The sequence below is a fragment of the Aulostomus chinensis genome, chromosome 12 (genome assembly GCF_037954235.1).
Source record: "Aulostomus chinensis isolate RoL2024-O1b breed Wild chromosome 12, RoL_Achi_v1.0, whole genome shotgun sequence".
Taxonomy (NCBI): Eukaryota; Metazoa; Chordata; class Actinopteri; order Syngnathiformes; family Aulostomidae; genus Aulostomus; species Aulostomus chinensis.
Genome location: NC_141331.1, coordinates 4,412,505 through 4,436,123, shown reverse-complemented (window position 1 = coordinate 4,436,123; position 23,619 = coordinate 4,412,505). Strand labels below are relative to the sequence as shown.

Here is a 23,619-nt window from a genome sequence, read left to right as displayed (position 1 = left end):
ATTTATGGCTCCAGGCTTGCACGCTGCTTTTAGTCAAGATTAGTCCGTCTTGTTTCAGTCTTTCGCGTTCTCTTGTGCCTTCAATGTTGATAAAACAACAGTCGACTCAAGTTTATCATGAATGCTGTAATCTCATGGTATCTTGTGCTGTTCTGACATCTTTCAGCATGATGTGCAGTGTCTGCCTGTCCACACCCTGGGAACATGGCTGTGGTTTTATTTGGTCTTCATCACATATGTTCTTCCCAGGGCTGCGGAGGCTTTGCAGAGCAAGAATAACATTTTTATAGTTTAAAAAAAATAAATAAATAAAAAAAATCTGCATTCGCCTTTCAAAAAGAAGGAGGAGGAGTTCCAATCTTGACAGTATCCACTTGTGGTCTTTTATATCTTGTCAACAATGCGTCTTTCTGTTCTGGATGTGTCTAGTGTTGCATTCATCAAAGGGACAAAGGTGCACTGCTCGCTCCTTCTGGTGTGTGGGAGTGCTGTTGATTACAGATGCATAATTGATGTTTTTTGCCCATTGCTACGGGAAGCTGAAAACACTTGGAATCTCTTTAATTTGTGTTAATTTTCCTCTGAAAAACTCTGGATTTGTGACTCTCACCATACTCGGTGTACTCGTATTTTTAAGGGTGGACTGAGGGAAAAGGTTTAATCATCCACCAGCCGAAATGAATTGAGCTCCTGAAAATGTCACATAGTACAAGTGCTAACCTTTGAAATCACACATTGGTTTCCAAACTGATGTTTCAAAACTGTGGACAGCATACAAAAGAGAGGAATTCAGTGAAACACACAATGGAATAAAAAACTGTTTTTTTTTAAGTGAAGTTAACTGGCTGCAGCAACTCGTGGCTGCTTATCAAGTCAGAGTGCAGAGCAGTAAGAGGATAAAGTTAAATTGGAAAAAGAATCGCAATACTTAGGTGGTTCTTATTTGCTTCTTTTGAATCCATCCATCCTTTGTTTTCGATGCTGTAACAGTGGAGACGTGTCGTCAGTGTAAATGACACCTATGGCAAAATGGTAGATGATAACAGTGAGGCTATGCTCAAAGGTCGCTCATCATCCCTCGACTCCCCTGAGTTTCCAAGCCTGAGATTCTTTTCCTCGAAATGATCTTTGGGTTCAGTCTTCAGTGCGATATCGGTGACGTGAGAGCTGTTGGATTCCGACTGTGGACTGGTGAAATGACAGGCCAGAAAACCAAAAGGTCATCAGGCAAAATCAATTGATCCTTGTTAAACTGTTGGCTGCCGTGCACCTTCGTCTGGCAGCAGCCGGCGTGCTGCACGGGGCCAAATATGATTCATGTAATTCTAGTGTTTACCTTTCGAATAATCAGGCAGACCATGGAGTTCATGGAGTGTCTAACGTCTGCTCCGTGGTTCCTGTGACATCACACACGCACGAGCAAAGTCCCACGGTAGCGCGCAACGGCGATGTGACCATTCCAGTTTCATATTTGATAGAGGAAATTCTTCTCCTAACATGCAGTCAGCCTGTGCTTGTGAGTGCAGAAATTTACTTCCAATTCTTTTGAGGTCACATCAGAAAAAAGGAAAAACAACATCAAAATCTCAGGCTGTTGTCAAATTGTGGCGTGAGCCGTGGGACTTTGTGTTGGAGACGATGTCGTCAAGGACAGTTTTTCCAGGTCACAACAAGCTTCCACAGAAGTCCAGATGACACATTTTCAACCCTTGCTGGTAGACGGTGCTCAGAAAATGATACCTTTTTTTTTTTGTAGGTTACAGAAACTCTCCTTCTGTCTTTGTCTCCTTCCAGATGAGGGTTACTACCAAAGTGGAAGGTTTCAGTTTGAAATAGATGTCCCAGAAGCCTATAACATGGTGGTGAGTGCTTTATCATCCTTAATTTGTTGGACTGAAGAGTCAATTTGTGTGTCTGCTTGTGTGCGTATGTGACTGCCAGTGTGGTTGTAATCAGTAAATTATTCCTTTGGCCTTTTAAAGAGTTTTGCAGGAATGCTGCAGGGATTGCAGTCATATTGTAACATTGTTGCTTGCTAATTATCTGCTGCTGGCAACAAAAACAATGTTGTGGCACAAACAAATGGTGGTGGATTTCCAACAACAACCGGTGTGCAGAGTTTTCCTCCTGACCTTCATGTGTATTCCACTCACTCCTGCCTCCATTCATTCTAACAGCGCGCGTTTATCTCACCGTGCCAGCATGTTTACGTCCTGTTATTTGTGGGTCTGTTTCTTTTGTGTGTTTTCTGAGCTTTTGTCTCTGCCTCGAGTTTTTTTTCCCTCTTCAAACGCCCTCATAAGGTTCTCATCAAAATGGAGAATATTACGGTCTTGCTAGGTGTTAATAGGACTATAAATGAGTTGAGAGTAGCAACACACGTCGTGTTGTGTGATGTGTAACTTTACTGTTATTACATCAAAGTTCTAATTGTAACTTGCCAAGTCACTGCAGACAAAGATAAGATCAAGCTAAATCTGGGACAACGCATCTACTAGCAGCATTTATGTGTTTTATTGCACTTGGCTCCTGATAAATAAAGAGATCAGTAAATACTAATAAATGTTTATTATGAGATTAGGAAAATGTTAAAAGGGTTGAATGATATGTCGCCTCAGTCAAAGCAATTCAGGCCAGTTGAATGTTATTTGTTAAAGATACAGAATTCTTAAGAATTTTAATAAAAGTGTTGAGTGTCTGATGTTCTTCAGAGCATCTGGCGCGCACTGATAAGTGAACTCACCTTTCGTGTCAGTGTTTTGTTGCTTTATGGGGAGTAATTTTATAACGGGTGATTCATATATTTAGAGCCCTACTCTTGGGGCAGATATTTGGAGGTAGGAATTTCCAATACTGGTAAGTTCGTGGATATTCTTAACACCACAACATTTCCTGCAGCTATTATAAATCCAATTTGTCGTTTGTTTACACTTGATTTTTAAGACAGTCGCAAATTGCGTAATGTTAGTTAATCCGTCAAAATAAATAATTAACCTCTGTCATTGTGTCTCCTGCCATTATTTTTCCAAATCCTCCCCAAAATGCCACTTCAGCTGAGTTTGAGAGCACAATTATCACTTTAGCTGCACTTCCAGCCTGGTGAATTTGTGTGATAAACACATGTAAACAGCACATGTTCAGGGCTGAGTGCATCACATCTGCTCAAAAAAAAAAAAAACTACAAAATTCTTTCAAAAATCTTCCTGTTGAGTCAGATTTGCAGTGTCCTAAATGTGCTGATAGGCACAAACTGTCAAAATGAGTTAACGGGAAGCTCCTGGTTCCGCTTTAACACCCATCTTATACCTCTGGCTTCCTTTGGATCTCCCGTCTGTAAAGTTTCATGGTTGCATCTTGCACAGTGACGGTATTACCGCGTCCCAGTTCGACCACCAACACTCTGTGTCCTCACACGCCAGAACCTCTGCTATGATGAAGGGTGTCTCAAAACAGAGTGAGCCAAATTGATCCAGGGGGAGTTCCTGGTCGGCCCTGCGATTCTCCCTCAAATCAGAGACAGACCAAGTGCAGGCTCAGAAGCGAGGGCTGCTGATTTGCTGCTCCAGAGTGAAGCGCCAGAGCAAAAGCTAATCCAGTCCCAGAGGATACTCCTTCACACCATTGTTTAAGTTTGTCGTGCGATGGTTTGGTCCTACTCAAAGATTTGCCCCTCTCTGACACTAACCCTCAAAATGAGCAGCACTTGGAATGGGGGGGGGGGGGGGGGTCACTGCAGATTTTGGACCAAGCAAATCTGTCCTCACACTGACATAAATCCCCACGTCAGGGGCCGTGGAAGGTGTCTCCAGGCTCACATGTCGACACAGCTTACCAAAGATAATGCACTTAACAGATAATTACAAGATCGTCTATGTAACGTTGAAGATCTACACTTGATGCTGTGCTGTTCTGAGGAGGAGGGTTGGATTATGATTCCTATTGAAAGACAGTCTTGCGTCTGCAGTGGCAGCGTAGTTACAACAGTCCCGCTTTAAGCCCATTTTTTGAACTTATTGTTGAGAAGCAAAGAATAAAAGCTCAGCAGTGAAAACACGTTTCACTGCATCAGCAGCAACCTGGAGTCGCTTGCATTTACAGTTTGTTGAGACTTTCAGCGTGGTAAGATTCTCTGACTGGTAAACACACAGTTATTAAAAGTTGGGTTTTGTAATAAATAAAAATGATCTCATTCTTGCTTTTCTCTCCCTTCGTCTGTAGCCTCCTAAAGTGAGATGTTTGACCAGAATATGGCATCCCAATATCACAGAGAGTGGAGAGATTTGTCTCAGGTAATAAATTCACAACTTTTCCCCGCAGAAGCAGCTTTTTATTTGATTGAATTTGTCATTCTTCAGGGTAAGAAATAAGAAATAATAATAAAAGAAAAGCATAAGAAACCTTTCCTACATCCATCGTCACTCATAACCTGAACTCTAAAGGGATGAAATAATGGAGAGACGTCGCCAATCCTATCCTCTAACAGTACGCTTTCATCAACAGAATAAGGACTTCAGGTTTTCGTTCAGACACACGCTACACCCACAAAATAAATGACTGAGTTTCCATTTTTATGTCTGCAGCTTATTGCGGGAACACTCTATCGATGGCACGGGCTGGGCTCCCACCAGAACGTTAAAGGTAAATAAAAAAAATCGTTAAAGGAGGAAGTCACGCGCCTCTTCTGTACTGTAACATTTGCGTTTGTTCATCATGGATTATAGATTGAACTGGACAGGAGGCTTTCAAGTCAGATTGCAATCTGTCTTTCCACAGTTTTAGTGAGTGTTTAGTTTTAAAAGAGACACCATGATGACTCATGATGATACCTGCAGGTATGTGATTTGCCAATATTTTACAACGGACTTGGGCCCACGGTTGATATTCACAGTTCTTTTTCTGTATAAAAACAAGTTTAAATGTTATTCACATTTTAGCACTCATTAAAAAAACACATGAAAACATTGTTGATTTGAAAAAAGTAGCGTAAAGTTTCTTCATTTCCAAAACATTTGGAAAAGCTCATGAATCACACATTACCACAGCAGACGACGTCAAATGAGAAGAGACCTGAGCAAACGTGGGCCGACGTAAGCGTCTGCCCTCCAACCGATAATCATATATCCAGAAAATGAGCAGAATCTGCCAGTGTCATCATGCAGCCTGGAAACAGTGATGAACTGTTTGTCTGTAAAGGTGGGGGTGATGATGATGATGGTGATGATATTTGACGTAGCAGTTATTGACTTTATAAACGGTGTCAGAACCATGTGGACCACTGGAAGCGCTGCTGGATCTTTGGGATTTGGACTGGATTGTGTTCAGTCGTGGAGGAGGTGAAGCCTACTGACTTGATGTGCAGTCGTTAATGTAAAACAGAGAACCACTGGGCCAGTGAAGGTGTGCCAACTATTCCTCAGGGCCGTCGATGTACAGAGACTCCTCCATGACACCAGGAAGCATCGGTGCTGGAGCTGAGTAACGTTGACGTCCCTATGAAGAGCTTTTCTACTGCAATAAGAGCTCCTCCACTTGTTGTCTCCTGCCCTTGACTTAATACAGCAAACTCTTAAGAGACTGATCCTGGAGTTTAAAGCAAGGACGCCCTCTCTTATGCCCATTGAAGATGTGACTCAAATGATCTTTGATGACAACCAGGGTATAAAAAATAAATATAGTTTTATGGTGAGACTCAGCCTTGCATGTTAATGGCAGCATATCACAGCTCGTCTGCACTGACTGAAGTCAGTGTTCCTCTCCATCACTGCGCTGGGATGCGCCTGTCATGGAGGGAACCTGCAGTGATGTTCGTGTTGGGTCCAGTCGCCTTCGGGAGTTGGAGTGAGACAATATGAGTAACCAATAGTACTTGTCCCTAGATATTGATATCAACAGGATTATTCTATCAATCCATCTATGATGGCGCCTACACACACACACACACATACACACAAGGAACAGATGGAGATCTGCGGGGTAACTTGCTCTCATTAATCACACCAAAACTCTTAAGGTGTCAGCACTTGCTTTTATTGATAAGTTGTTGCCAGATGAATTAAGATGATATTTGGCAGTGTCAGTTTTCTGTCCCACCTCAGTTTGGAAATGGACTGGCGTGTTTTTGTAAAGGCATCGACTGTCTCACCTTCCTCAGGCCACACTGAGACTTCCTCTGAAAACACACATATTTGACCACTTTTGCATCCGCACAGCTCCATTATTTATAAAGACAGAAAACAGACTTTTGAGAACTCTGCTGCACCTCGTGCACGTTTGCTAACTCCAGGGTTGCTTTGCCGCTTGGAGGTACGAGGCCACGGACCTCTGAACACGGCGATGTGGTCACCAGTCAAGGCAGGAATTGATGAGAGCGAAAGACGTCCCAGCCAAATCTAGACGGAGGACAATAACTTGTTGCTCTGCTCTTGTTTTTGTTGATATGCACACTACAAACACAAGACTATGGTCAAATATGATGTTTCATTTCTGAATTGAATTTAGGGAACAGTGATTGCATTGTCATATACCGTCACATTATAAGTGCTTTGATTGAATATTCTGGCCCTATAATCCACCAAAAAAAAAATGCAACAAGTTGTTTATCCTGGCACTCAAATCAACACCGATTTTCTATTGAAAAGTCATTTAAAGGCGGCATGTCTTGGAGGGAGATGCGCAGAGGAAAGCAAACTGGGTTTCAATTTTATATTTGCGATTCATTTATAGTCAGAGTGCCCTTGGCAACACTAAATTTTGGATTTATTTAAATCCCCTCTGTCTCTGATTGTCTGCTGCAGCTATTATCTTGGACAGACCTTCCACTGATGGCACAAAGCCTGTGTCTGAACGTGGCCACTCAGCTGCTGGTTATTAACTGAGGAGTTTATTCTTGGTTTGGTTAGCGTGTGAAGTTTGTTTCAATCATTTCAAAGACTTGAGCTTTGAAATCATAAATCATTCATGTGCTGCAGCATTGTCTTGTAAATAGATTTTTTTTTTTCCTGGATGTTTGTTTTTCTTTGCACAAATCTGAAAAGACACTTCAAGGAAGAAAAAAAGCCCTGACTTCCAAAACGGCCCAGTGCATTTAGAAAAAGCTCTCTGCGTCACTTTGATGGTGTCTTAATGATGGCCTGTCTTGGTCAACGTTTTCTACCCCTGACAGCAGCAGAGTTGACATGTTGTATGTATGTGCCTGCTCCAGGCTGCTGTTGTTTTCTGAAATGTTGTTGTGGTCACACGTGTGAGGACGGCTGGGCTCGGGTGCAGGTGTTTCAGCAAATGTCACGCCGAGCACACATAATAGTGTAGCAGAAAGTGCAAAAAGCTGTGAGTCAGAAAGGATTGTTAGTCTTCGAGTGGGTGAGTCAGTCCGCCACTGGTCGCCACTTTTCTCTACTTCAGCTGCTGCGCGCACACACACACACACACACACACACACACACACACACACACACACACAACACACAACACATTTGGAATAATATCTCTTATGCTAATTTCATCACAGTGTACATTTGCAAAGTACCCAGCACAAAATAGATAAACTCTACCCTTTTTTTTTGTGCTCTTGTGTTTTTAGGCAGAGCTACTTTGCTAAGTTGTAGAGCCAAACACTGTGACAATGTTTGTTATACTTCTGCAGGCAAAGCGGTGGTTTGTCATTGTTCCTGCATGCCTCCACTCACAGCTTGTTTACATGCCTCCCCAGCAAGTAGCTGGACTGATTTGAACAGCAAAATGAATCAATTTGAGACATTTGAAGAACGTGTTCCTCAATTCACATGGTTGAAGAACGTGTTCCTCAATTCACATGGTTGAAGAACATGTTCCTCAATTCACATGGTTCCAACTAAGGCTCCTTCTGTGGTTGTTTCAAATTATAAATTCATTCATTAACCCCCCCCCCCACGAATAAAAAATGCACCTTTGAGCCTCACTTGGCACATTTTTATCTGGTAGCCTGCTTTACTTTGGTAATCCAGTGACGTTTTACAATATGTTAACCATTATTTCATATACAATCCTGCACAAATATAATTAGATGTGGAGGGTTTGGTTACAAAGCCGTCATCGGGACATTCTTCCTATGTGAGTGTGCTGTGCTCTTCGTTGCTGTTAGAACCGAATTGTTGCGGGCCTCCGTCGCGTGCGTGCGTGCATGTGTTCTGTTTATGTACAGTCCGCTGCCACTGTGACAGTCCTTAATTCTCTTGTATTTGTCTTCTTCTAGGATGTGGTCTGGGGACTGAACTCATTGTTTACTGTAAGTTTGTTTCCTTTATTAAAACACCTATAGCTTCTGTTCAATCCGTGCCTGTTGGGAACGAGGGACTGCTGGTGCCGCTCCAGCGAGACCTGCTCGAAGTACTCCGCGCTTGATTCTGCTTATCAGAACTTTAAAAACAAAGTAATCTGATGCCTCCTTTGGTTTCCCATTGAGCAGATGGGAGCAAGTTTACCTGAATTGATGTGATGAGCAGTAACGCAGTGTAGCAGTAGGTTCCTTCTTGATTTGTCACTTAATCTAATGAAATGAACACTTTAAATTTTTTTCCCAGTGCTTGATTCATATAACAATAAATGAAACTTACACCAATATCAAAAACTTGTCATCAGCATTAATGCCACACATGACGAGGCGCTGAGAGCTTCCTGTTGGCAGGACGCGGCCTGATATACAAAGACTCCTGGAGCTGTCCTAGGGGTAACCTGTAAGTTCATACATGAAGATATCGGCACAGTCATGATAGGAAAAATAAAACGGTCTCAGATCTTGTGTGTCAGAAAGTAACTATGTTCAGCCTGGTGAATGTTTAGATCAGAGCTCAGTAGCTTGAAGCTTTTAGAAGAGAGAGAGAGGAAAAAAAGTATTTTCCCTGAAGAATTTTAATGACCAGATTGCTCTCTTGTGTGTTGATGGGAATCACTGGGGATTCACCTCATGGGTAAATAAGTCCACACAAACAAAGTTTTTATTAAAATTGACAAATGTAGGTCAAACCAATGGCATCAGTCCAAACTCTGATCAAATTAAACAAGGCCATTGTTCATCTCTACCACTGTAGTACGGCCATCATTTTTAATGTTCGGGGACGTAGTCTTTCTCATTATGAAGAAAGCGTTGGGATCATAAGGAAGCATAAACAAGGAAATTTCAATGTCTTATTATTCTTCAGCAGCTGGATATGTGCCTGTGACAGCGTTGTAAGAACACCCAGCGTTGGATAGTAATTCTCCACAAATTCCTGTCACCGCGAATAAAAACAAAACAAAACAAAACAAAACGATGAGGATGGAGAACACATCACATTTTTGAATTGTGTTGGTTTTCTGTAGAGATTATTTCAGTAGTGGGCTACCAACACAATCAGCTTGTTTGCTGCTAAACGAAATGTATTTAGCTCATCCAACGTTTGCTTTGCTGAGATTCAAGCCTGCATTAAACTGTCATCAGTTACGTTGGGGGAAATCTCCCTGTTTACCCTGAGGTCGGCTCTGCGTCCGCGATGATAATGGTGATGGTAATCTGCAGTGACGCGCGGTCATGCCCTAAACCTTACCTCGTTACCAAGAAACAACCTCTCCAGCCGGCCTCTTTTTTTTTTTTTATCTCTCATTCTCACTCCTCTTCCTGCGTGGCGATATTAAGACAACAGGAGGAGCAAAATGTGCCAAAGTGGGAAACGTATCTCCGAGCAGCCATTTTTATCATCAGGGAGCAGAAAGAAGAAAAGGAGCACTCTTGAACCGTCTTCGCACTGATTTCATCCTGTCTTGTCTTCTGCTGCAGGACCTGTTGAACTTTGATGATCCATTGAACATCGATGCGGCAGAACATCATTTAAGAGACAAGGTGAGCTATGGCAACTCTGATGAGTGTGAGAAGATGGGTACACACATTCAGAGCACCCCCAACAACATATTTACCTCTGGTTCATGAATCACAGGGCCCTAATTAAACCATATATATATTTCATGGTCTAGTGCAAGTGTATTTGGAGCGTGTCCAATCAATTTGTCCACTTTATTTGTAACAAAAACCATTTGTAAGCCAGGCAACTTTCTCAGACTAGAGCAAAGCCTCTGCCCCCTGTTTATAATACCCTTTTCACACTGAAAAACGCGTGTCAAAAACCCGCGTTTGCTCAGCATTTGGGCGCATTCAGGCTTCCAGAAGACCCGGGTCTGAACTCCCGCTGTGACGGCTGCGTGCCTGTGTTTTGCTCTCTCGTACGTCATCGCGCTGACAACATCATCATTTCACATAAACGTGCACCGGAACACTGAGAGGTAAACAAGCGACAACATGGACGTCGTTGAGTCGAATGTTAGCGTTGTCGTTGTGTGCATTGCTGTGTCGTCTCTTTTGCAAATCATACAAAGTCGGCGCGGATTGGAAAATGTCTGAGCGCGAATGCAGCAAAGGAAGTTGAAGGTGTGGCTTGTCTGGAAGGGAGCTGAAGAAGCTACAGTCGAAGCCTGACAAAATCAGGATGCGACAGGAAGGTCGCGTGAAACCTGAGACGACGCAGGTTGCCTTTTTCATACCGCAGGCGAGCCGAGCCAAGCCGCTAAACACCCGCGTCCCTTGGCGAGTGGGTCGATGTGGGTCGAAATGCTGAGCCGACCCTTTCAGAGTGCCCAAAAACCTGTGCTGACTCGCGTTTTTGGTGCAGTGTGAAAGGGGCTGAAAATAGGAGCCCTCTGTCTTTGACGTAAACATTCATCAGTTATTTGTGTGTTGCTTCTTTCTTTTCCATCATTATTTAAGAGTTTCCTACAAATGAACTCTCAAGTTCGCTCACACAACTGTCAACAGCATGATTACGCTCACCTTCCTCTCTGTGGAGCCTAGCATGGCCAGTGGTCTGTCAGATATGGTGGTGCTCAGATATGCTTTGCTGAAGGGTAACGTGACCATGAGCTCACTGGTGTTCCTCTTTTCCCGTGCTGCAACAGTTTATAAACATTAATAATTCACTGGAAACAAATCTAAAATTGTAAACAGTCATATTTCGGATCTTGTCAACTTCTTTCTGCCGCTGTGTTTCAGACATTAGCTATGTTTACAAGAATTTGGCAAGATCAGTGTGAAACCAAACTTAACAGTTGAGCCATACAGGCAACTTGTTCATAACAACTTGGACTAAGCAGTTAAAAATACCACATTTCAGCATGTTTATGCTTGCTGAATACTTTGTTTGATAGAATACTCTTACTGGCAAAGCTTTTATTGCATTGAAGAGCGTGGACTATTTTTGACCCGAGTCAAACTTTATCTCTCACTTAAAATGGTTCTGTTCATCCACCTCAGCCTCCCTGCTGGCTGAGTGTGTGCGTCTGAAGTGCTGAGCCCCACCCTCAGCGCAGCTCTGACACACATGCGACTGTAAATCACACTGCAGGAGACACTTTGCATAATTTTGAATGTTTATTTGGTGTAGGCGCTGTGGAAAAGTGCCTCTGTGCTGCAGTGAAACCCCCCATTCACATTTGGATTTTTAAATTTTTTTTTTTTATTATCCAGCTCTGTGTTTCTGTCTGCATATTCAGCATCGGGGGATCCATCGGTCATTATTCACTGACCTGCAGATGGTTCAAGTTTTCCCGTGGAGCCTCAAATGAACGGTCCTGTTCATTACTCTATCTCCACCCTACCTTCTGTCCGTAGCCCACATAAAAATGTATTTGGCAGGCAGTTTTTGCAGGAAGTGCGGCTGTCAGACTCCCTGTGTGCAGCAGGTATTTTGCTGGTAGCATGATGTGATCATCAGTTGAGAGTGCTTTACTCAGCTACAGTGGGCTGAAGACAAAGAGCACACTGCACCTTTCTGAGCAGAGAATGGCATGCATTTGGTGTTTTTTAAAAAAAGCTTCCTGTTGAACAACCATTTGCTTCTTCTCCTCTGCAGTAGACAGCAGGCTCTAGAATTTGGAAGTCAAATCAGCATTCTAAACTGGACCTCTGTATTTTCTCAACCCCCACGACTCCCTCCTTTGTGCCTGTGGGGTTTTGTGTTTCTCAGAACATATTTCTGCGCACCAAACCAGTTTGTGTGTCTGTTTTCTTCACTATACCTTAACCTTTCAGATTTTGTCTTGAGTTGCTAGATTTGCGGGCTATCTATCCTCCTCAAGTATGCGAGATCTTCCTCAAAGATATACACCCAAGCTAACTGGTTCTGAAATGATTGCCTCCATCTCTCCTCACGAGCCGCGTCACGCTCATTTCTGTCCTGTGTGTCATGTCAGAATGTTCCACTCTTTATCAGTCGATCACGCAGGAAGAAAAATGGGTTTAAAACCGATTTTCTCTGTGTTTTGCCGGGTTGCCAAGCGGAAAATTATAACTGAGAGCCTGAGTTGAGGTGAAGTAAAAGTATTGTATAGCACAGTATTTAACTTTTGGCATAACCTTTCACCTGTTGCAATATGGTGTTGCAGCAGTGCATGAAAATGGTTGTCATGTGACCTTATTACCTTTGTGTATGTGTGAGAGAGAGGGAAAGTGTGTGTATGTGTGCGCGCGCACGTGTGTGCATGTGTGTGTCACAAACTAATTGCCAGCTTGTCAAAGGTTAGGATTGTTGAGATGAGTCACTATTAGCAGGTGTAGGAGGAGAGTGGCATTTGAGAGCCTTTCATAAAGCAAGAGCCAATAAATCCTTGTTTTTGATTACATAAACTCAGATTAATTGTGTCAGACCACATAATCAGTTGCATAATTATTGGAAGTTTGGGTTATTTAGATATAGATCTCGCTACGACGACGTTATTCAGACCGATGCTCTTCCACAGCCAAAAGGAAAAAGTAAAATTAACTCACAAGATTCATTCATTTTCAAACCCAATTTTTTTTACACATATCTGTTAGAAATCCCCTCTGGCATTAATTTACTGATAAACTTCTTTGACCCAGGGGTATAAACAAGTCTTCTCTCAGGGCCCAATTTACAGGCACACTGCTCTACTTTTATTTTGAGAAGTGCTGGCAGTGCTGCACTTGCGCGCTGTAAAATCAGCAGGCGTCAGTCACTCAGCTGACCGGCAGGCTTTATCTGCAGATTCCAGTTTATGGCAGATAAATCTGACCATGGTGACCGACCAGCAACTAGAAATTTGAGTAAAATCAAGTCAAACAATGGTACTGGAGGTCTGTAGTTATCATCACGGCTCTTGTGTAGTTGGTGTACCAGAGAAAACTGCGACTCTATTGTTGGCAACACACTAATTCCAGTCAGTTGCCTGAAATGATCACACAGCTCACGAAGCAGAACGAAGTCAGTGTGTGTGACTCTGTGTGTTTTTCCGGTAAGGTGCTCATTTGCGGTGAAATACGTCGCTTGAACGATGGATAAATTTACCCCTTCGATTCAGCTGTTTGTAGAAGCTAAAGGAGCCTGACAGCAGCTGCGTTAGCCTGCTTCCCACAGGGAGCTCGGTTAAGCTAAGATAAGTCATTCAGCCGGTGAATGTTTAGAATGTATTCATCTCATTATGTATCTGTAGCTAAATTACGCTGCTAGTTGCCCAGTGACTAGCTTATGACATGCGAGGGCACAGATCTCATTACAGCTTCTGGAGACCACAAATATTGAGTTTTCTTGAGGGGCATCAATAACATCCCACACATCATTGAGCCATGGCATGAGTGAGATAAACCTCACGTAATGTGTCTTCTTAGTTTTTAAAATGCAGAAAATAATGCGTTTATTTGTCGCACATGGACTCAATGTCAAAAAACCCCCCCAAAAAACAACCTCCCTTGTTTCTACATTTGTTTCGAGCCAAATCTCAGAATTGTCCAAACGCAGATGCGTGCTTCAGCTCCACGGTTACGACCCGAGTAGAAACGCTGCCGATACCTGGAGGTGCAGACGCCACATCTCGCTGTTTGTTGTTCCTCGTCAGACTCGGTGAAACCAAAGTGTTTCAGATGAATCAGTTTTATCTCCTTCTGTCTTCTTGGCTGTAGGTTATGCACAGCCTGGCTAACTGCACACTTTAGCTTTTAGTGGTGGGGGGAAGGCACAGCTGTAAAGAAAGGAGGGCGCTGGATTTATAACATAAGACAAAATGAGACAATGATTGCAAAAATAGAAGGAGGAACAGTAATCGTTTCATCTCAGTTCGATCGTGCACTGAGCCCCAGCATCGATTAACTGCCCCGTTCTGAAAGCGCACGGTGAGACCTTGGAGGTTTGGTGACTAGTTAAGCTCCGGAGTTCATGCATCCCATCTGCATACTAAAGTCTTGCAGTCAATTTCAGTCACCACTCCTCCCTCTCTGTCCCCTCTGTCTGTCCCTCTTTGTCCCTCTACCTTGCTGCCTTTATTGCTTTCTCAGGTTCTCAAGTTGCTTAGCCTCCTCAATCAATAGTCAATCATGTCAAGCAAACACACACACACACACACACACACACACACACACACCTGCTCCTATCAGCTTTCTTTCTGCCTGTGAGCACTGGTTGTTGTGGCCCCGCTGGGGCTCATTATCAAAGACATCAGGAAAATCAAGGTTATGACATCATAGAACCAAGAAGGCTCGCTGATTATTAATTCCATATGGAGTGCAGAACAGACTGAGAGCAGCAGCCGAACTTCAAACTCTTAACTCTTCTGCCTTTGGATGATAATCTGCTGTCCATGTCGCGGTGAAACAGTCCAGTCATGGACTCTGGTCTCTGGCTCAGAGGCTGTACCTGGAGGATGAATCGTAACTGACACGGCCTGAGGTGGACCACAGCTGAACAGACAGATGGCAAATGGACGTGCTTTTTTATTAAGAGAGTGTGCTAATGTGTAGAGATGGTGACAAAATGTTAGACTGCGGGGGAGTGGTCATGGGCTCGTGTGCAAGGTTCTCCTTGAACAAGTGAATGAAGGAATTCTTTATTTCAAACGTATTTAAATCAAGAATCCATGGATTCAACTGCTGTCTTGAGTCATACGGTATTCAAGCTTTATTTATTTTTTTAATTTCAATTAATGGTGTTAAAACTTTCAAATTGTGAAACGAAACAAAAATCAGCAAAGTAATAGTTTGTCAGTGTCACATCTTGTAAGGTCAACACATAAATATTGCAGTCAAATGTGTCTCCAGTCACCTCATTATTTTCGGTACATGTTGTGACAGCTCGTCGTCACAGCCGCAGCGACGGCGGGACAGTGAATGGGCCGTCAAGCACACACTCGTGCACGAGGACAGTCTGGCAGGTCTGCTCTCCAGGGCCGATGCACATCAGGCCTGTGAAATGATAGGGTGCGTATCTGTACTCGGTGCTACTCCTCAACCATTGTCTGTTTAGCAGTTTTTCTTCAGGAAACGTAAGAACTCTTCTTTACTGTAATTGGTTGATGGATATTGTTTTTTCAGGGCCGATACTGATATCTGTTATTAGTAACGCCCTGCTTGCACGACAACGCTCGCGGGTGAAAACGACAAAATATGGACACGGATGTGCCTTCGGTTTAGACAGCGATGGCGTTTTGTTGGCTTGAAACGGTAAAAAACTGTAACCACCCCCCAGAGTGGAAAACTTAAAAACGCTCCACCGTTGCGTTCCCATCTAGATTGCTAAAGACGCAGAAGTCTGCTCAGATCTGCTCACACACAACTCATCCTGTTTTAAATGTTGGGTTCCTCTGAGTCCGCCTCCAGCCAATAACCTGCTGATCACAACACGTTCTAACAGCAGCAGAGAACCTCATGGGCATCACACGAGGTGACAGATGATGGATTAGCCATGTTTTGCTTTTGGATTTCGCGCTACGAGGGAGAGAAGTAGAAGGAGGGTTCTTTGCAGGTGAGCGCACATGGTGGTGGTGTGTGGCAGTGTACCACACCACCACCTCGCCGCCTGGCGCGCGGACAGAATCGAATTTCACACACTTTTGCATCGCTGCACGCGCGCAGATCTTCCGAAAATGCTCATCTAAACACGGGATTTGTATTTTTGATGATCACCATTGACACAAATGGGAGAATGTACAGTAGAAATGTGTTTGGTTCATCGAGGAACTCCGGTGGTACAAACCAGGACTGATGACTACCTTTCAAATCCATGTGATCGGTCGATGACTTCGGTTTCAGATTTGCTTTCCAGAATTGTGGAAACAGAGTTGCCTTCGCGCTGACTAGTTTGAGCATAGATTTCCTGCCGGGAAGACTGCAAAGCATCATGGAATGATGGAAAATATTCACAGAAAATAAATAACGGAGCATAATGTGAAACACTAGCAGTAATGCTGTTGTTGTGTTTTGATTCTAGTCAAGTATATACTGCAAAGTCCTTGTCATCCCACTTTCTGGCCCTTGCTGACATGTCAGGAGTTTGACAGTTTCACTAAACATGCGGAATCCGACCTGAGTAACTGGAGTGTGAGAACACTTGGAAGTGTGGCTTCCACACCTCTGAATTCTTTGTTGTGTCTTTTCTCTCTTCTTTTATCCCTGTTCACACTTCTCCTCTCCCCTTCTTTTTCTCCCCTCTGAACAGCCTGTTTACTGAGTATATCATGGGACTCTCTTTACTTTGTTTCCAACTTTTAGCAGATTTCACAGAAGTGGTTGGTACCCGCAGGGTTTCATTTGCATTCCCTTCCCCCTGATGATGCCACATATTTGGAGTACCTGTACAGATCGCTGAGCAGAGGGGAGATAATTGCCCTCCAGCAGTGAAATAGGGCCCAAAAGAAGACGTGACTTACCAAGTTTTAATCAACTGCAGACTTGACTTGGATTCTCCAAGCTAATGAACACCAAAGTAATTTGCAGCCTCAAGTTTTCTGCTTCTAAAGTGAAAGAAATAAGAAAAAAACAGTCTTGAAATGATGAAATTAAAATTCACTGTTGAATTTGTGCCACGGACATGTCAAGTACTCTCGGCTACAATATTAAAACTGTCCAGTTAAAACTTGTGTACTGTCTTATACAGTATTTGTTCAGTACTTACAGAGTACATACCCCCAGCATAAAACCCCCATCATGTTCCACCACATTTTGAGGTTTTGTAAATGTCATTTTGGACCAAGAGAGAAGCCGCAGGAATCATCAGGCAACATTTAGCTTGTGATCGTCAATCTTTTGAACTGTGGCAAGAGCACAGAAGCACAGCAGTTCAAAAGAGTAGCAATGAAATTTATATAGGCAGCAGACGGACGAAAATCAAGGAACTGTGCAGGACCAGAAACAGAAGAAGGGACAGAAGAAAACAAGAGGGAGGAATAGGAGACGAGTAAATGGCTTGATAATTGATGTTCCGGCAACTACAGCGAGAAAACAGGACGACAGCGTGCAGAGAGGGCACCCAAGACAACCAAAACGAGCGGGAAATTCAGGAAGTGACAGCAACCAAAACAAACATTAAAACTAAAAAATAATCATGTCGTCAACTAAAAGAATCGGTGTATTAGATTGACACTAAAATCCCGACGACCCGGTTCGAACGCATGCGGGTCGGCCCGTGTCAGTGTGAATGAGGTGTCAGCCTGTAGTAAATGAAACTGATAAGAAGATATGTGCATTCAGCTCGTCAGGTTGGGATTTGCATGGCATTTTGAGGGTTGCTTGAGATCAGATGTGTGACGGTCGGCCATTAACGCCAGCTCGCCTGGTGGAAGTGATCACACTGCAGAAAGAGGGCTGAGTGCCACCAGGACTCAATTTAAAAGCCTCCCTCTCATACCAAACCCTCCTCCCACCATCCTGCGCTCTGAAGTGTATAATGGTTTATGTGTGCGAGCACTTTGTGCCGACACATGTAGTGTTGAAGTGACTCTTCCTGGAGGGCGCCGTGCCAGGCTGGTGAGTTTGTCTCTGCGCTCAGCACCTGAGGTTCCATTAGGCCATGCATCATGTATTTATAATCCGGGCATTCAAACGTTGGGCCATGTTGAGTTGGAAATATTTGAGCATTTATGTTTTCTCTAAACCACTGACCTTTGGGATGGCATCCAATCAGATCAAGCAGATTTAAGAGTTTAAACGTGAAGACGGCATCTGAGAGATTCCAGATATGAGTGTAGTTTCCCCTGCACGACCCGAGCTGGAGAGGCTGCTGTGACCGGTGAGAAGCACCGTGTCTGCACTGCACCGTCAGCTCCTTCGTTATCAGGTAGCACCTAAATAAGCCAGAACAACTCAGGGACCAGAAAGCTGCTGCTTCACTCCGGCCCCTGGTTTAGAGCCATTAAAATGATCCCGTCAACAGGAGAGCTCCCTCAGCAGCCACGGCACGGATCCACCGTCCATCTGTGGACGCTCAAACTGCTGTCATCACCCCAGAAGTTTTGTCACTGCCAACTTTTCAACATTTTTGTTTTTCAGTCTTCCAACACACGCACGCGCACACACACACACGCACACAGACACAGCCATATTTTCCTCTGTGAATATCTCTGTCTCCCATCCGACTTGTGCTTTTCCTCACGTTCTCTGTCCATCTCCTGCTCACATCCTGGTCACCACACAAGCTGCAGGGATGCATGCGTGACTAACTGACCACTGGAGCCGTGGCGTACATCAGTGTGATGATGTCACCGGGGGGAAATGATCGCCAAATTTCATGTTGAGAAGCAGCACACAGGGTGTATCTGGACAATATTTGATAGCCCCTTACCTCTTTGGTGATGGATGGGTTAGGAAATAGAAAAATAATATAAAGTGTGAGGGTTGAATTGTGAACGGATTCTGTGTGTGTACGTGTGTGTGTGTGTGTGTGTGTGTGTTGTGCTTTGGTAAGAGTGAATGGCTTTGCAGTTTTCACACAACCTGAGACCTTTGCCAATCATCAAAACTTTGTCTTAACCTCTTCTTAGATTTCCGCCGTTGTTGGAAACAAGAACTCAACACAGTGGCACAGACGCCCCACCGCCAATTAGCATTTGGGTGATGTAATCACGCCACAGCCAGACCCCTGTAGAAGTAGAAAGGCCCCTTTACATAGAGAGCAGTTGCATTGCTTTCTCCATGGGGCCCAAGCTTTTAGCCCAGAGCGCACATACGAAAACACGACCGTCCATCGGCTCAACGCATAGACAATGAAGGTGGGGAGAACCACACGCCGGTCACATGTGCAGGGGTCTTAAACACTCTTCTCGGGTGTAGGTCAGGTGGTTAAACTAAAGCCCAATGTTGAAACAATTCAACTGATATTTGAAGATGTAGACACACGTAGATCTCTCCTCTCATTGAGGATAAAGAGATGGACAGAGACGAGGAAAGGACAGAGAGAGCAGAGGTCACATGTCACTTGGAGGAATGGGTCCCAGAGGGGGAGGTTAAAGGATGGAGGGATGGTGGGGGAGATGGAGGGAAGCCAGGAAATACTAGAGGGCGCATGATGGGGGGGGTATGACCAGAGGGGACAAGACCGAGAAAAGTCAGCTCAGCGAGACATGATGAGATATTCCTTGATTGAAGGCAATCAGGCTGCGCTACAGCCTCCATTTTCACATCTGCTTTCCTGACTCGAGCTTCTGAGGTCACAAAGGTTTTACTTTCTCCAGACGGCGTCTCGGAGAAGTCCAGGTTTTTGTGAAAATTTACACGGGTGTGGCAGTGCGCTCTGATACCTGCTGATGTTGAAAATGCATTTGAACACACACACACACACACACATACATTGGACCCTATGTTCCGCTGTTTCAGCTCCAGTGATTTCCACAGACGTTATGAGCTCATGATCGTCTCGACTGCAGAATGGTGGATACACACACACTCATCTATTTGAATCCATCCGTCCAGCTTATCTGTGACTCGGCGTTTAGGAGCGGTAGTTCTACTAGGAGTTCTCGCTGTTCCTCAGTGCCGCCATGTTGTCGAGGAAACTCACTTTGGCCGCTTGTACCCGCGATCTAGCGTAGGTGAGAACTGGAACCTAAACCAGCCGGTAAACGGTGAGCTTTGACTTCCTACTAAGCTTCAGATCTCTTTTGAATTCTGCAACGTGCAACCCAGCCCGTCACCCTGAGGTGCAGCGTGGTGTCATCTGTATGGGCGGAGGTGGAGCCTGGACCAGAGGGGCCAGGTGTATTTCAACAGTCTTCTTTTTCATTTGCAGGTCACTGTCGTTTTTTCTTTCAGGTGTCTGCCCAGTGCCAGTGTTTCTTTTCTGACTTCCCTACTGAATTCCCACTCTGTGCCCTTCTCTCCCCTCCAGGAGGATTTTCGGAATAAGGTTCAAGAATACATCAAGCACTACGCCAGATGATAGAAGCAGCAGCAGCAGCTACCTACATCTGCCTGCACCAACCAACCAAACTGCTTTACCTTGCCTCTGCTTAACTTGGCCAACTCCCCCCCTCTTGATACTACTGCCCCACCCTCCGTTCACATAATCGCAATAAACTCCACATTGCAGGAACAAAATTTTTTTTTAAAATGATTAAAAAAAAAAAAAATCATGTGTTGGAGGAAGGACTTGTCTGCAGCAGATAATATGCTTTAATTATCAAGTAGTGACCACAATGTCTGTTCGTTGTGGCACTGAATGACGCCGCCTCGCTGGGATGCCCCTGAGCCTGTTGGGAAGCCATGGCCATAAATGGCGAGGGATGTGACGACTCGACAGACGCAAAAAAAAAAAACACACACAAAAAAAAACTAAGTCGCATTTAGGTGTTTTAAAAATTGACTGAGAGAAAGAATTTTGTTAACTATCAGTTCTCTGTTCTCCAGTGCCTGCCATGTTTGTGTCGGTGAAGAGAAAGTGCTTGTGAGTTCACATCCAGATACATCCACTGACATGTCACTTTGTGTGGTTAATGTGAACACACGCACGCACGCACGTACACACAGGAGTTGCAAATCCTCCAGCTCCCAGGCCACTAGACAGCGTTTGAATGACCCGCACTGTTTTGTTCTTTTGTCATTTTGCCTGCATGTGCACACACAACACACACACACACAACACACACACACACACACACACACACACAGACAACTCTGACCTTTGTATTTTTACCTCCACTGGGATAAAGTACGACTACTTTACCACAATCAAATGCACTGAACTGTTTTAAGCCTCACCTCTGACCTTTCTCCCCTGCTGCTTGTCCTCTCACCTACCTTTTTTCTTTTGTCCTCCATCTGTCGTCTCTCTCTCACTCACACACACACACACACACACACACACACACACACAAGCACACGTACCTTTTTCCATGGAGGATGAGGAGGTTCATACATACTCGTAGTGCAGTGCAGTCAGACAGAATTAAAGTCCATCTAAAAACAAGGTTGCATTTTGGTCACCAGCAGTATTGTTAATCACTCGTCCTGGAGACGCGAGGTGAAACTAAAAGAGAGAAACAAATCTTTCAAATTAAGTTCAAGTGTAATATCTCTACCTACCTTTGCATTAATGTGATGTTTTTCATGAAGATTTATCAGTGGCGGAGCAGACGGTCACACTGAACCAGACAGATAAGAGGGGCTACAGACTGAAAAACAAACATCATCTCTGGCGCTTAAGTCTCCTTATAGAAGAAAAATGTTTTTAGAAGCTGCTGAACTGAAAAAACAGAGGCTGTTTGTCTCTGCAATACGTCGAATGTCCTTAAAAGTCAAGCTACTAAAGCAGCTTGCTAGCGCACGGCTAACGTTGCTTGATCTGTTGGCGGTGTCGACTCTTCTCCAGCACATTTTGTTTTTAAATGGAGACAATAATTGAAGTAGAACCGCTGTTTATATCGGCATCATGTGAGCAGTGTATAATTTACTGTGTCAAGAGTCTGAGAGAGGAGAAAGAAGCATGGTGGTGCCCGGCGTTGGTTCACCACTAGGCTGAAGATTGTGTGAGCAGGGAGGTAACAAGTGTGCTAACCCACTGGCTCACTAGGTGATAACAAGCACTTGCTTTTGTCAAAGACAATTTTGTCTTTAGCGCCTACCTGAAGTTGATGCGGCGTGCGAAGCTAGCCCACAACTCCCCTGCCTGTCTGAGGTGAAGCTAGGTCACACTGGGAACATTGCAGTGATCCCCAAAGGGTTTGCCAAGCTCCTCCGTCGGTTTTTGCCTTGATTGCGTTGAACAAAAACACTGTAACTTTTGTTTGAGAGTTAAGATAAACCGTGGACAGTCTGCTAGCAGAAACAAGCTAAACTGAGCTAACTAACAGGCTACTGCTATCTTGGATGTTCTCTGTGTGGATATTCTGCACGTCTAGCAGCTGAAAAACAGTAGAAGCAGCCTGTCACCCCAGGTGAGTCTTATAAGACGGAAATGTAACGCCCTCTGATGTAGCTTAGCTTGCCCGCTGCAGTGCTCATTAGCCCACTGAACCAGACCAGGTGACCGATTGAGATCCAGAGCAAACCAAGTCACGTCAAACAGTCGTTTGGAAGATTTTACACTCATCACCAGTGAAATCATCATGTTGTTGTTGTGTGTGACAGCGTGAGAAGCCTGAGGGTGGGCTCTGTGTACGTGTGTGTGTGTGTTTTGTGTTGCATGTGTTGGCGTTGTGCCTCCGGTCTGAGTCGTACCTCCGAGCACCGAGACTGTTCTCACTCCATTCAGCTTTGTGTTCACAAGCCTGCATGAGGCGAAGTCGATGTGATCTGCCAGCAGTGCATTTTACTAAGGATGTCAAATGTAATTGTTGAAGATTGAAGTTTTATGTTTGAGGTTTGTGTGTGTGGGTGTGTGAAATATCTGTGCTTGTGGAGAGTGTGTGTGTGTGTGTGTGTGTTTGTGATCGTGTGTGTGTGTGGGCAGTCCCAGGATGATGTGGTGAAACAACGTTAGCATGCTCTGGCTCCCCCTCGCCCTTCTTTTTGTTACATATTCTGGCCCAGAGTTCAACAGCTTAAATTATTGTTTTCTTCTTGAAAATAAACAACAACAGATACAATTTGCTCGCCAAAATAAAGGACTTGACAGCACGACCAAGCTAATGCGATTGTGGGTGTTTGCCGTCATTCTCCGAACCTGGAAGGCCCATGTGACTACCTACTCAAACTAAGACAATGTGAAGCGGGACCGTGGTTGTGATGGCTGTGTTTGCCCAGTACTCGTATTTAATCTCAGCCTTACTAACACCACGACGTTACCTTGCATGTCCTTTATTTTGGCAGTAAAGAGTGTTTGTTTTTGTTTTGTTGGTATGTTTTTTTTTTTTTTTGCCCCTTGGATGGCGTATTTGGGAATTATGTCTGCTTGAGCTAATTCCAGTTGTGGGCCAGGAGGGAGGATTGATGACCTGTTCTTTCTCAGATTGTATATCCATTTTTAAGATATATTAAAGAGAATATGAATCAAATGAAGTTGTTTGTTCCTTGATATGTGTTGAAAGGAAAATGTAAACATTTTGGGAAACCTACCAGGACGCTGAGATCCACAGGAATTTTCCATGGGAAGTTAAACTCAGGGATTTCGGGAGATCCCCCCCCCCCCCTTTTTTTTTTTCATTTCCATGGAAATTCCTAGGAATCATCAGGCATAAACTTGATCTTTGGGGGAATTTAGACACCAACTTTTTAACCAAGCACCGTGGATTCTTCCATCACATGCACAGGTTATTAGCACGCTTCTGCAGGGGAGGAGGCATCACGATAAGAAAGGGTTGACATTCCTTGTCCTTTGTTGTTCAATGAGGGAATCCATTCACGTT

General features: G+C 44.1%; 1 protein-coding gene across 1 annotated transcript in view; it reads left to right on the top strand.

Moving 5' to 3' along the window:
- Positions 1-23,345, top strand: part of ube2f (ubiquitin-conjugating enzyme E2F (putative)) — a 33,780-nt gene extending 10,435 nt beyond the window's left edge. The window contains exons 5-10 of the mRNA XM_086219722.1: positions 1,795-1,862; positions 4,219-4,289; positions 4,581-4,638; positions 8,231-8,263; positions 9,791-9,853; positions 20,166-23,345. Of these exons, the coding sequence (XP_086075848.1) occupies positions 1,795-1,862; positions 4,219-4,289; positions 4,581-4,638; positions 8,231-8,263; positions 9,791-9,853; positions 20,166-20,216 (344 nt within the window). The 3' untranslated portion in view covers positions 20,217-23,345. The remainder of the gene's footprint in view (positions 1-1,794; positions 1,863-4,218; positions 4,290-4,580; positions 4,639-8,230; positions 8,264-9,790; positions 9,854-20,165) is intronic.
- Positions 23,346-23,619: the final 274 nt, after the last annotated feature.